At 35.2% G+C, this 13,291-nt stretch overlaps 1 protein-coding gene across 3 annotated transcripts; it reads left to right on the forward strand.

The window, feature by feature from the left end:
* Positions 1 to 1,078: 1,078 nt before the first annotated feature.
* On the forward strand, positions 1,079 to 10,348 carry LOC18429151 (peptidyl-prolyl cis-trans isomerase). 3 transcript variants are annotated; one of them, XR_016051503.1, is made up of 6 exons: positions 1,079 to 2,147; positions 3,149 to 3,253; positions 3,505 to 3,549; positions 5,421 to 5,559; positions 5,895 to 6,032; positions 9,839 to 10,348. XR_016051503.1 is itself a non-coding variant. In XM_088861149.1 (5 exons), the coding sequence occupies exons 1-5, from the start codon at positions 1,776 to 1,778 to the stop codon at positions 9,786 to 9,788; spliced, it is 699 nt and encodes a 232-aa protein (XP_088717275.1). In that variant the 5' UTR covers positions 1,079 to 1,775; the 3' UTR covers positions 9,789 to 10,348. The 3 variants fall into 3 exon arrangements, 2 of the variants coding, with proteins under 2 accessions (XP_088717275.1, XP_088717274.1); XM_088861149.1 differs by lacking the exon at positions 5,421 to 5,559 and having other exon boundaries at positions 9,750 to 10,348; XM_088861148.1 differs by lacking the exon at positions 5,421 to 5,559.
* The last annotated feature ends 2,943 nt before the right edge of the window (positions 10,349 to 13,291 follow it).

The raw sequence follows: 13,291 nt of genomic DNA on the forward strand, positions 1-13,291 counted from the left end.
TTTATATAAGGTTGCAACATTAAAATATAGAACCACATATGCACCTTAAAAATCCATCATAAAAGGTTATTTTAATGTTGAAAAATCCTCTAATTGATCATCTCGACATAGAGATGTATGATTATGAAAAACAAAAGTATTTTGAATCTTAAAAATAATGCATCTTACAACACATTATCTAGACCATCTATTTGCAAGATTTTTACATATTTATAGATCTATTTGATTTTGATCATTTTTAAAATTTAAAATTTTATAATTATATATGAAAATAGATTTTAAGATAATCCTAAGAATATTTTACATCAAAATTATATGTTATGATAATATTTGAGTGAGCACTTTAATTGGATTGTTTAAAGTTGCAACTTATTATAAAAAAAACCTTCTGTCTTTGGGATATACTTATATAGAGCCGAGGCTCTAAACAATCAAATTTGAGCCTACCTAAAAAGTTTCACTAGAAGTGGTTGTTTTGATGTCCAAATATCTTTAAATTGATCATCTCGACATCAAGATGCATGGACATGAGAAAAAATAGATTTCAAGTTTTAGAAATAATGTATTTTGTAATGTATTTTTGGACCGTCAATTTTCAAGTTTACAAGTTTTCATAGATTTATCAATCTACACTATTTTTTAAGCTTTAAACTTCATAAATAAAGATGAAAACATCTTTTAAGGTTACGACAAATATTTTCAACATTAAAACAACATTTCTAAACACTATTTAAAGGTAGGTTCGAATTTGATTGTTACAAACCGCAACCTTTTTATCTATTGAATATTGAGGTTATAATTATTCTCATCCATTAAATGCGAGCGAAATTGGATAGCTTGGAATAAATAAAAGAATTCGATTTTTTTTAAAAAACTGTGCGTCCATTTAATGGCTCTCTCAAAACCGGTCATTTTGAAATTCGAATGCACTGGAAAGACAGTGACTTGTGCGTAGGAAGGACAATTGCTCACCATGTGAAGACAAGGCAAAGCATCGTAAAACCTCTCTCTAACGCAGGGTCACACTTTCTCTCTCTAAAGCAAAGGAATAAGACACTTTTATCTCTCTGAAGCAGATAAATAAGAAAAACAAAATACAGCTAGACATAGGCGGCTGGGATCGTTGGTCCGCCTGCATATTCTTCACGTTTCATTCCTTGTAGACAGAGAAAGAGATAGAGAGAGAGAGGTTGATAAGCCATGATCAAGGCTTGTCTGAAATCCAATGAAAGTTTGCAGAAAATTAATGAGTAGAAATTAGTGGGGTATAAAGAGGAAGCAGCCCTGACCTACTATTGCCTGCGTATAGCTACTGCTGCATTATTAATTATTCCTCATTAATAATACCTCTTGAGTTTCATTAAGCTTTCTCTCTCTCTTGTATGGTAGGAGAGTCAACGGATCACAGGTATCTGATCACTTCCTCCATTAAAGAGGAAAGAAGAGGAAGAAGCAAGTGGAATTCGGTGGTGAGAGAGAGAATTGGGGTGGGTAGAAAAGACACTGCGTTTAGAGAGAGAGGTTGGGTTTTGTAGTAAAAGGATTCAACTTTTAGAGAGAGAGAGAGAGAAATTGAATTTGAGAGAGAGAGAGAGAGAGAGAGAGAGAGAGAGAGAGAGAGAGAGAGAGATTGAAGTTGGGCAGAAAACGAACCGGGATTTGTTTTGGTCAAAAGATTGTATTTTGAGGAAATGAGAGAGAAGAATTGGGTTTAGAAGAAAAAGATTGGATTTTGATACAGAGGAGCTAAGTTTTACAGAGAGATATATATAGGGATGGGTAGGAAACAGTCTGAATCCGAAGGGAACCGCTGGCCATGCTTGGTCCTTCTTGGGATCACTCTTCTTTCTTCTACTCTGGTTTATATCGCTCTTTCAGTGGCCTTTCAACCTCGATCTCCATCCATTATGTCCTTTTCTCAATTTGGTTCTGTTGAAGGAGGAATTGGGGTTGGTGATTGTTGCAGAGGGATCGAACATTTGGAATTGTGGGGACCTGCAGTGAAATGGGGATCCGATTTCAAGTTCAATTCATCAGACAAGTGTTGTGAAGCCTGCAAGTCTATGTGCTCTGGAGATGGCCCCTGTCTCTGCAATTCTTGGGTCTTTTGTGGGGACAAGGATCGATGTGAAAACAAATTTGGGGAGGTGGGTATAATCTTTTGCTCCTCAAAGTTGCTTCTCTCTCTCTCTCTCTCTCTCTCTCAATGTTTCTACTGCTAATCTCATGTCACCATTTTATACTTTTATAGAACAGCCACAAAATCCAACATCTTTATTTTTTTTTCAGTAGTTACAAAATCCAACATCAAGCATAGGTTTGTTTCGTTTATTCACTGTACGTGAAGCTGCTGCTTTTCTTTTAGTGAGTCCTATTGGACTGTCATACTTGGTTTACTTGGCAATGGCAGATGATTTATGGAAGCATTGAAGTTTGTGCAAATAGGGAGACATGATCAAAACGTTTAAAACTTTGGGAAAATTGGAAAATCTTACTCGGTTTTTTTATTTGAGGTTACAGGCACCGGCTTAAAGGCTGGTTCTGAGAGCTTCCTAAGAACAACTTGCCATTAAATCTAGTGAGACCTAGAAGCTTTTACGACATAATTTTGTGATCCATGCCAGAGTGTCTCATTCATGTAGTCATCTATCTATGATGATTCCACAGTCAAATGCTTTATGACTTAACAAAAACTAGGAAATGGGGAAATGCAAAAGAAGCAGAATGATAATGAGATGTGGAAATACGGGCAAAATATAAAAATCTAAACATATTGGGAAGTTCTCAAGTCACAACATGCTGATAAATCAGAGTTCTGTAAAAGCCCAAAGCTTCAGTGCAAGTTAATTTAGTGAAATGAGCTATGACCAAGTATAGCCATTGTTTTGTTCATGAAGCCCCATCACCTTTGTGAGCTGGTATACATGTGGATGTGCTTATTCACTTTTTTGATATATTTAGGTTCTTTCCTGGTAATTCTAGTGACATTTCTGCATAGCCTACCATTATTCCAATCACATCGCTTGATGTGAATGTACATTTAAACATTTTGCCACTCTTAAAGCATGATTTGATTTTTAACATTTCCTGAAAGTGGCAATAATCTTGTGTACTTACTGATTTGTTATATTCGGTTTTCTGCCTATAGTGCTGGTTGAAAAAACAGAAGGACCCCTTAAGTCCTGATGTTCAAGCGTTGGAAGACAAAGAAAAAGTTATTTGGACTTCTGGACTTGTTTATGGGAAAGGAGAGGTCTGACATCTATTACTTTTCAGCACATCTAATATTGTTATTGTTCTGGACTCGCCTCAGGATTATCTGTTGTTGACCCATGTGTGATGATGCACTGGGCTTCTGCTATGATGAATAGCTACTTTAGCTCTTTATTTACATTATTCACCACTCCCACACCCATGTTTTATTTCATATTTCTTATGAATGCAAATTTTCCTTGATGGCATTCCCTTGACTTTTTTTTTTTTTTTTTCCGGTTATATTTAAAGGGAATAATTGGTCTGGAGACACAGCATGGGACGATTCATCTCAAAGTAAGTGTTGGTTTTATGATACCTTGACGCACCAGTTGTTATACATATATATATTTGCTGCCTCACAAAATATGGTGGTCATTTTGAAGTCTTTATCAATGCTTGGTCTTTTTTTGTTCCCCCAAATTTTGATATGTTATGAGTTTACATGACTTTGAATCTTCAAAATACATTTTATTTGGCATTCTCCATTTTATTTTTGCATGAAATGAATGAGCTGGAGGATTGTATGCCTTAAATCATTCCCAAGCACGTTATATCTGTAATTTTAAGATCCTGCAATGTAAATGTGTACCCATTAATCTTGTTCCGTTTCTAGGAGCACGTCTTCTTAGAGAGTGTGTTGATAGCATGCACCCACGTGTAGAGTTTTCTCCACTTCCTCCAGTTATATTTTGAGATATTTGGCATTGTATGTACTATTTATCAGTCAGACTACTATGCTTACGCATATCAAAATATTTTTGCGCACAGATCTCTGGGTTTGTTTATTGAATGGGCATTTCACAGCATAAATTATCCTTCAGTAGCTCTTTATCTGATTTTAGGTTTTGTGTCCTTTTGATCAAGTATTTCTCTTTTGCTTTGTACTTTGGACCAGGGCATTATGGTTCAAACTGTTCTTAGCTTTCAAGACAGCCATGTATAAATATGGCTACTGGGAACACTTATGATTGATTTCCTATTTAGCTAATGGATCTGCACTTTTTGGGGGCTTGATCTAGTTTCTTTATTCATCAAATCCGAGTAGTATAAACCTCAATGAAATTTATTTTTTCTTCTCGATAATGACGACAATTTTATAATCCAAGTAGTATAAACCTCAATGAAATTTCTTTTTTCTTCTCAATAATGACAACAATTTTATTGAAGTACGTATTTGGGAGACAACATAGACGATAAGAGGTCATTTTGAAGTACAAGGAGAAAAGCAAGACGAAATTACAGCAGTTACCAACCCTCTTTAGCCACATTTGGTTCTCGCAAGCATTGTATAGATAATATTGGCTTGTCCGCACACACTTCCCATCTCTTCAAGTGGTGGCATCAAATGACAGAGAAATTCTCCTCAATGTCCAGCAAAAAGCAATCCCAAATTTGAAGTTAAATTTAAATGCATGCCACAATAAATATCTTGTTGAAAAAGTAGCGTATAAACCGTGGAACAAATAAAATACCGACCCAATGACTGCAAGGAATAGCAAACTTTAGATGCTAGGAAAGGATATCAGATTATGGTGCATGATTACCCATTTTTGATGTGAAACTTGAAGGTGGGATAATTGCTTAACAATGCCATTCTCATATATAAAATTTGAAACTGATCGGGCATGTACTATCCATTGTATCAGAGCCGGTGCCGTTTGTTTCCTGATCATATCTCATCTCATCAGATTTAGAAATATTTTAAAAAGCTGAAAGTGATTAAATGCTTCTTTTGTAAATCCAATTGGGAATTGGCCTCGATAAAGCTCATATAGTATCATGGGTTGGATACTTTTGTATTTTTTATAATAAAGGACAGATTGGCTATTGCAGAGAACTGTGGAAGGACCTTCAATGTTAAATATGTACAACGTTTAGGCAGGTCGGGTGGATTACTATATTGAATACTAGTTTTGAGTAAGGCACTCCTATCTAGCTGAGACTTTTACCTATCAAAAAGGAAAAAGAAAAGAATGCAGGGAGGCTTTTATTGTGTGGTCTGAAGTCTATGAGCTGTTGAATCTATGAGCTGTGCACACGTCTTTTCTGTTTGAACTAATGCATTGTAAATTTACCCAAGTTACAGGTATTAATTTGTTTGACCTGATTTCTGATGTAGCTTGTGTCCTGGTTAACAACATGTTTTTGCCTGTTATATGACTCAGGTGTTAAGACCGGAAATGATTTTGAATCATTGTGTCATAGATGCGGTATAGTTTGTTCGAGGCCCTTAAGTCCTAGGTATCCATTTGCCATAGTATGGTGGCACATTGTAGTTTCTGTGGGCATTGAAGCTCTTCTTAGGTACTTTGCCTCAATTCCTTATTGATTGATATCTACATTATCGTTTTTATTTTTTATTTCCTTTTTTTTTATGCTCATGCTTTTTCCGAGTGTATGCTACTTCTTTGTAACTATATGCCACCTTCGGTGATTATATGTAAAGCACTGTTAGTATACTGCTTCTTTGTGACATAAGCTCGGTGATGTAAGGGGTCAATGTAGCAAATCTTTTAACATCAATTTCATGACATGATTTATTTCCATTTATCATGCTATTCAACATCTAATTCCTCATTTCCTATCACTCAGTACTTTGTCCCATGTATTCCTATCAAATAATTTTAGTTTTATTACAGCTTCTTCCAGACTGTGCTCCTCACTCTGTTGCCTACATCATTGAGCTATTAAAATTGCATCATTGTGCGGGCTGCCATATATATCGTGCAGAAGGCAGGGGAAACTCCTGGGACTCAGAAGGGAACCACATTATGGAGGTAATCAGCTAATATTCTTCCTTTGTTGCCGTCAATTTGGGTTCAGTGCTGCGTGGACACCAACCCAGTGTCCAGTACGTTTCAGGGTATCTAGTACACGGGGCAAACCAGTACTTCCCTGACCTGTCCGTACAACTTATAAATATAAATTATTTATTTTTTATAAAATATGTAAATATTAGGAAAAAACAGAAAAATTACAAATACCCCAAAATAAGGAATGTTAAGAAATTTCATGGCTAGCATAGAATGATCATAAAAAAAAGAAAAAAAGAAGAACAATATGACATTACTAATAATAAAACAAGAAATAAATTAAAGAAGATAGAATTTGATAGAAGCAATGAAATTGCCCTACTAAGATGTTGAGGGCACACAACCTTGAAATTTTTTAGGGATGTGAGATAATGTTGAGTGAAAGTATAAAGCGGTAAGTAATAATATACTTTATGATATTTGTGCTCTCAACCTCGAAATATTTTAAGGATGTGAGATAATGTTGAGTGAAAGTATAACACGGTAAATAATAATATAGTTTATAATATTTGTTTCACATTGTTTACTGCTTTAATTTTGTTCGGACTTTCAGCTGTACCCGTTGTGTGGTCTAGGCAGTCGAACCTCTCCAACCATGGAGAGGACAAGAGGTTGATGGGTTCTACTGTTCTATCAAGTGCAATGTTTTATTGTCCATTATTTGTTTTATCTACTTTATTCTTTATTGAAAAAATTAATCACGTATTTTACATCAATGGCATGGACAAGTGTGGTAGATCGGTTGATCTCATGTGAGCTCGTCCCAAGCTTGATTTTCTAAAACAAAAGCATGCAAATTTTTTGAACATGTAAAATTGGACTACAGAACTATCATACTTTATAAGAAACGAACACGGACACACACACACATATATATATAGGACAATGCTGAGATTAGCCCATTAGCTCATATGAACATATGTGTTCATATGAGCCCAACAGCCCGATTTGACGGTCACGACTTCATTTCGTATTTTAATTTTAATTTTTTTTCTATGAATCCAAATAATTTGAAATTTTAGGCATGTATTATTAAAAAATAGAAGAATTTAATAAAAATAACAAAAAAATAATTTGCAAGAAATAAATTGACCAAAATACCCCTGAAACGTTTCGGGGCTATTTTGGTCTATTTATTTTTTGGGAATTATTTTTAAAATAGTTTTATTAGGTGCTCCTTGATGAGAAGAATGGATGCCTAAAATTTCAAGTTATTTGGATTTGTAGAAAAAAAAATTAAATTTGAAACACAAAATAAGATCGTGACTGTCAGATCGACCCAGATTCAATCTGGGCCGTTAGACTCATTTGTTTATATGAGCTTGTGGGCTAATCTCATCACTTTACATGTGGAAAAAGCTGGGATTAGCCCACTAGCTCATATGAACATATGAGCCCAACGGCCCAGATTGAATCTGGGCAGATCTGACGATCACGGATGTTCGGTAGTGTTTGAATTTTTTTTTTCTACAAATCCAAATTACTTGAAATTTTAGGCATGTATTTATCAAAAATAGGTGAATCTTAAAAAAGTATCAAAAAAATATTTTACATGAAATAAATTGGCCAAAATACTCACGAAAAGTTTTGGGGGGTATTTTGGTCATTTTTTCGTGAATAAATTTTTTTATATTTTTATTAGGTGCGCCTTGATGAGAAGAACACGCACCTAAAATTTCAAGTGATTTGGATTTGTAGAAAAATAAATAAAATTCAAACACTACCGGACTTCCGTGATCGTCAGATCGACCTAAATTCAATCTGGGCCGTTGGGCTTATATGTTCATATAAGCTAGTGGGCTAATCCCAGCTTTTTTCATATATATATATATATATATATATACACACACACACAAACACCTGACTCCAAAACTATCATACTTCATAAAAAGAGGAAAAACATATATATAGTGACAAGGCCGCCCATGTAGTTGATGGGACATGATCCCAATCCAGTAATCCCTGGTAACTCAATGGCCTGAGCAGACAATGTGGCAGACGGCTTTCTTAACCTATGAAAAAGTGTATGTTGGACCTATAAAATGTGTGCGCCGTGTCTGTTGACACTCTTATTAGGACTGGCGAGACATACTACATGGGTAAAAAAATCATCAGGCACGTAGTCCACACATATCAATGTTGTGTTGCACATGTCGACACACGACACAATGAGATATATGAAGTGTCCAGGTAACATTGTTTGCATTTGAAATATGAATAATTGTCTTCTTTATTGATTTATTATAGGAATTGATTGTATCTTCTCTTTCTTTTTCTTATATGTACACGTGTGCATGATTCCTGGATGATTTTATATTTGGGATGTATACTACAATCCCTTTTTTTCTGGGCAGGTCAGTGTAGGATTTGAACTTGGGAAATGGTGTTGCAATCATCAAAGCCAAATTCTTTGTATTCTATAATCAAATGGACTATGGAAAATCATTAGCCATTGGGGTCATCACCATCAATTTTATTTATGTGGACAGCGATGACTGCTATGGCCTATGGTTTACAATAGGCCATTGGATTATAGAATGCCTTAACCATTAAAAGATGGAGGGATTAATATCCAAGTTTCCAAAATCATTAGCCATTGGGGTCATCACCATTAATTTCATTTATTTGGACAGCGATGACTGCAATGGCCTATGATTTACAATAGACCATTGGATTATAGAATGCCTTCACCATTAAAAGATGGAGGGATTAATATCCAAGTTTCCATGTATAAGATTTTGGCTAACTTAGCTTGGATTCCATCTAGTTCTTATCTAAATGGCTGTCTCCACTGTTGTATGTTGAATGATCCAAATTTGACCTTTTCTTTGGGTAGTGACTGGGAATGCTTGACCTCCATGTGCATTCAAAAGAAAAACCGGTACATTTGCAGCACAAGCTGTGGCCTAGGTATCCAAATAAAGAATGCAAATTATAATCTCCTCCCTAGCTGGGAAGAAATTAGGAAATTCATAGATAATTAATGATTAAGTATATAAATTCAAAATGTAGTCATGTGATCTGGTTATGTTTCTTAAATTTTCTTACGCCATAATTTGAATTTTCTACCAAATCAACTGTGTATGCTGAAACTGTTATGGAATGGGTCTACTTGGAGTATTTAAAACATTGTTCTGCGAGCTATTGGCCTCTATTATGGCGTCTAGTTTTTTTATGTGGCCTTTGTACCAGATCAAAGATTGTGCATCAAGGGCAGTGAGAGAGTATTTTCCTCTCACTGCTGAAAGAAAGACTATTCTTTTCACTAACCTTATCGTAGCTACATATACACTAATATACACAGAAACATAGCTGCCTAATTTACTCAAGCGACCCTCTATATGAATTTCCTTCCTGCTCAAAAGACTACTCTTCCCCCTGTTTGCAATTTGAACACGGAATAAGAGCTACATAATAACAATAAAGAATATTCTTGTTCAAAAAAAATAGAAAAAGCAATATTATTAGAGATTAGTTTCATGAAAGGGCCTTTTTGCATCAACTTATATCCAAGTTACAAGTAAGAAATAAGAAGCTCCACAAAATATATTTCTTAAAAGAGCATTTTCTCAACTTTCCCTTTCCACCAAGTTCATTTTCTGTTGCTGCAGTATGTTGGATTTCATTCAGGTTCTGTTAATAGCTACTTGAGTCTTGCCTCGTGTAAACCTATGCTTACAGGTCTTGGTGATCAATGGTGTGACTTGGTTTATGGTATAAAAATGGTGACACTTAATTTGTCTAAAGAGTTTTCCATACGGAATTTGCAGAGTCCTTTAGGGCCCCCATTTGCACTGATTCAAGGAACTCTAGAAGCCCAAGGTGTAACATTTAAAGGAATTCCAGCAGAGGCTTGCCCCTCCATCAGAAGAGGCTCAGTTGCTTGGATTGGATCAGGGCCCGATTTCTTTATAAGCCTTGCAAATCATGAAGAATGGGGCAGTGTGTACACTGTTTTTGGTTCTGTTCTACCTGAAGACATGGAGATTGCAGAGAAAATTGCTCAACTCCCCACTACTTCTGATGTATGGAAGAATATACAAGTATCTGTTTTGGAGAACCCCATTAGCTTGAAACTTAAAAAATATGAGGTTATGAGTCTTGATATCCGTGCTAAGGGTTCTTAGCTTCCCACTGAGTCACGTTTTGATGTACGGGTTATCCCTTTTCATACCGCTGTATTGAACCATGTGACTCATATGCTGTCTGCAAATGCTTTTCTAGTGGCCTCGATGATGTAACTTGGTAAGGAGTTATTTTGAATCCGTGAATTGAAACTCCATCCTTGACTTGGGGGCTTGGGAAATTTGAAGTTCCAAACTCAGGGGAGCCCGACTTTTACAAGCTCTAGCGAATTCACTCACTATTGTCACTGAATCTTTATTTGATCTCCTTTTGTGTGTGCGGGTTGGGTGGGTTTCACCTATGTATGAAAATTTTCTCCTATTTTAGAAATTGTATTTTTTCTGGAACACAAAAATTTGAATCTGTGGCTGTTTCTGACTTTTGGCTCAAAAAGAAAACGATGGCCGTAGGAATTGAAAATGAGCGATCATGTGCTAAACCAACTAATCATACTAATTGAAAAATGGAAAAGCACACGGCTGTGCATGTGGTGTACAAATACTACTGCATGTAATATCAACCTTTTGTTGTCAACCACAGACGGTTGAGATGGAACATTCTTGAGATGCGGATGGCAATGTTGGCTTGACCTGAGGAGAATGGTTCATCTCACCTGCAACATAAAATGTGTGTTGCATGTGTCAGTATGTGTCCAATCCCTTGAACAAGGACAAAGGAGAGATCACCGAGTGTTTATCTATATCCAAAATTATGAATTACCAAACCATAAATGAACTTAGAGAACACATTTCTTACAATGGATAATATTTTAAAGAAATGAAACTAGATGTTCTAATGAACAATTACTAACGAGATATCAAAATCAGTAAAACTATGATGGAGCTTGGGCAAATAACTCCATGGAACACAAAAAGGGGATAAGAGTTCTCAACTGCATACATTTACATATTTTTGATGCATCAAGAAAAGATTCTACCTCTATTTATAGAGTTCTAATCTTTGGAGTTTTAACTTGGTTCACTGAGATCCGAATCGCATAATTTATTTTGAATCCAATACAAAATTGATCCCTTGTCATTTCGTTTCATCATTTTCTATTTTCACATTCCTATGGTTTATTCTTCTTGCTTTTTGGGGCTCATCTAATGCGACAGGCACCATATGCAGTCATGACATAGAACATGAACTCTTTTGATTTGTTGAATAAAGGAAGATAAATGAACTTTTTTATTTTTATTTTTATTCCATCATGATAAGAGTGAGATTAATGGTCAATACCATGAATCATTTTATCAACATGCAGTCCATTTGATGTTGTAAAAACACTCACTTTCCTCAATCTGGTCATGTTTCAAACTTCAAACAGTTGGGCTTCAAAATAGTTTGATGTCGATTTTTGCATTTTTCGTAGGCGCTTACAGGTGTATGTCAACAAAGCACAGTTTGGGCTACACAGTGTTCAGTAATTTGTTGGGTGAAGGCACACCCCAACCATCACTTGTGGACATATGGCGGATGGGAGAATTGTGGATATCTGATGTATGTGAGAATCTGAGAAAATGTTTAAAACGTTGCTAACATTTCATTATTCATTATATAAATTCCTCTCTTTAAATTCGGAAAATATTATAAAAATGGTCAAATCATCTCAAAAAATCTCCGTATTTTCAAATCAACCATTTCAACAATAAAGTGGTCACTTTAAGATATTACCCACCATGCCTCTGTTATGGGTTTGGTATCCAAAATCTGTGAGGATAATTTAATAAGGGTGTGGTTTTGGGAAAGTTTTTTGCATGACCCCAACCACATATAAATTATATGGGACCCCACTTTTTAGTTGTTCGATCTGAATCAACGGTTTAGATTACTCATGTTACAATGTCATGCCAAATGGCCCAAAACACTGTTTTATTTTAGTTTTTCTACAAGACCTTTTTGGCTGAAATTTGGGGCCTCCTATCTCCATCATGGGGCGCACCTAACAAAAGAAAATAAATATATTTCTCATGAAAATAAATGGCCAAAATGCCTCTAAAAGTTTCAATACTATTATGCCAATTTTTCCCCATATAAAATATTTTTATAATTTGTATAATGTGCGTACCTATCATATGTATGCAATTTTGGCTGCAAAATAATTTTTTAAAAAAATATTAAAAATAAAACGCTTTGAACTGTTGATTCAAGATCATGTTCGAGAGCTAGCTTGTGACATTGCGGCTCAAGCCATCTCAGCCATTCACTCCGATCTCGTCCGAGATCACGGGTCACATATACTATATGTGTGGGTGGGTCACATGGAAAGATCTTCCTTTATTAATCTTGGCCCACTTAAGAGGCCCGAGTTATGCAAATACCGAAACTTTGAACAATCACAATAAGGTGCACCTCAAAATCTCATTAAAAGATGTATTTTCAGTGTCAAAACTTTTATTATAACCTGAGAGTCTATTTTTTACCCCTATAATGAAATTGAAAGCTGAAAAAATAGTGCAAATCTAGCGAAACACCCCCATTTGTTCAAATATTCATAGGAAGAGAAAAGACATTTCTAGTATTTGTTTCCTGTATGTGCGAGGTAAGGTTTGTACAGGGTGTTAACTTTGAACAATCACGATAAGGTACACCTCAAAATCTCATTAAAGGATGTATTTTCAGTGTCAAAACTTTTATCATGACCTAAAAGTCTATTTTTTACCCCTATAATGAAATTGAAAGCTAAAAAAATAGTGCAAATCTAACAGATTTATGAGCACTCGAGAATATTGAAAATGAACGGTCTAGATAATGCGTTATAAGATATATTATTCTTAAGACTCGAATTTTTCTTTTCTTTTTTCATATCCATATATATCGAATCGCGATGATCAATTAGAGAATTTTCTAGTGATGGAAAGATCTTTCTTTATTAATCTTGGCCCACTTAAGAGGCCCGAGTTATGCAAATACCGAAACTTTGAACAATCACAATAAGGTGCACCTCAAAATCTCATTAAAAGATGTATTTTCAGTGTCAAAACTTTTATTATAACCTGAGAGTCTATTTTTTACCCCTATAATGAAATTGAAAGCTGAAAAAATAGTGCAAATCTAGCGGAACACCCCCATTTGTTCAAATATTCATAGGAAGAGAA

This window comes from Amborella trichopoda, chromosome 3, assembly GCF_054954075.1.
Source record: "Amborella trichopoda isolate Santa Cruz 75 chromosome 3, AtrichopodaSantaCruz75HAP2 v2.0, whole genome shotgun sequence".
Taxonomy (NCBI): domain Eukaryota; kingdom Viridiplantae; phylum Streptophyta; class Magnoliopsida; order Amborellales; family Amborellaceae; genus Amborella; species Amborella trichopoda.

Bases quoted from the DNA above. Each gene is read 5' to 3' on its own strand.
- LOC18429151 (XM_088861148.1), top strand. From the start codon at position 1,776: ATGGGTAGGAAACAGTCTGAATCCGAAGGGAACCGCTGGCCATGCTTG. The intron at 2,148-3,148 runs GTGGGTATAATC...TTCTGCCTATAG, and splicing joins GTGAAAACAAATTTGGGGAG to TGCTGGTTGAAAAAACAGAA. The intron at 3,254-3,504 runs GTCTGACATCTA...TTATATTTAAAG, and splicing joins TTGTTTATGGGAAAGGAGAG to GGAATAATTGGTCTGGAGAC.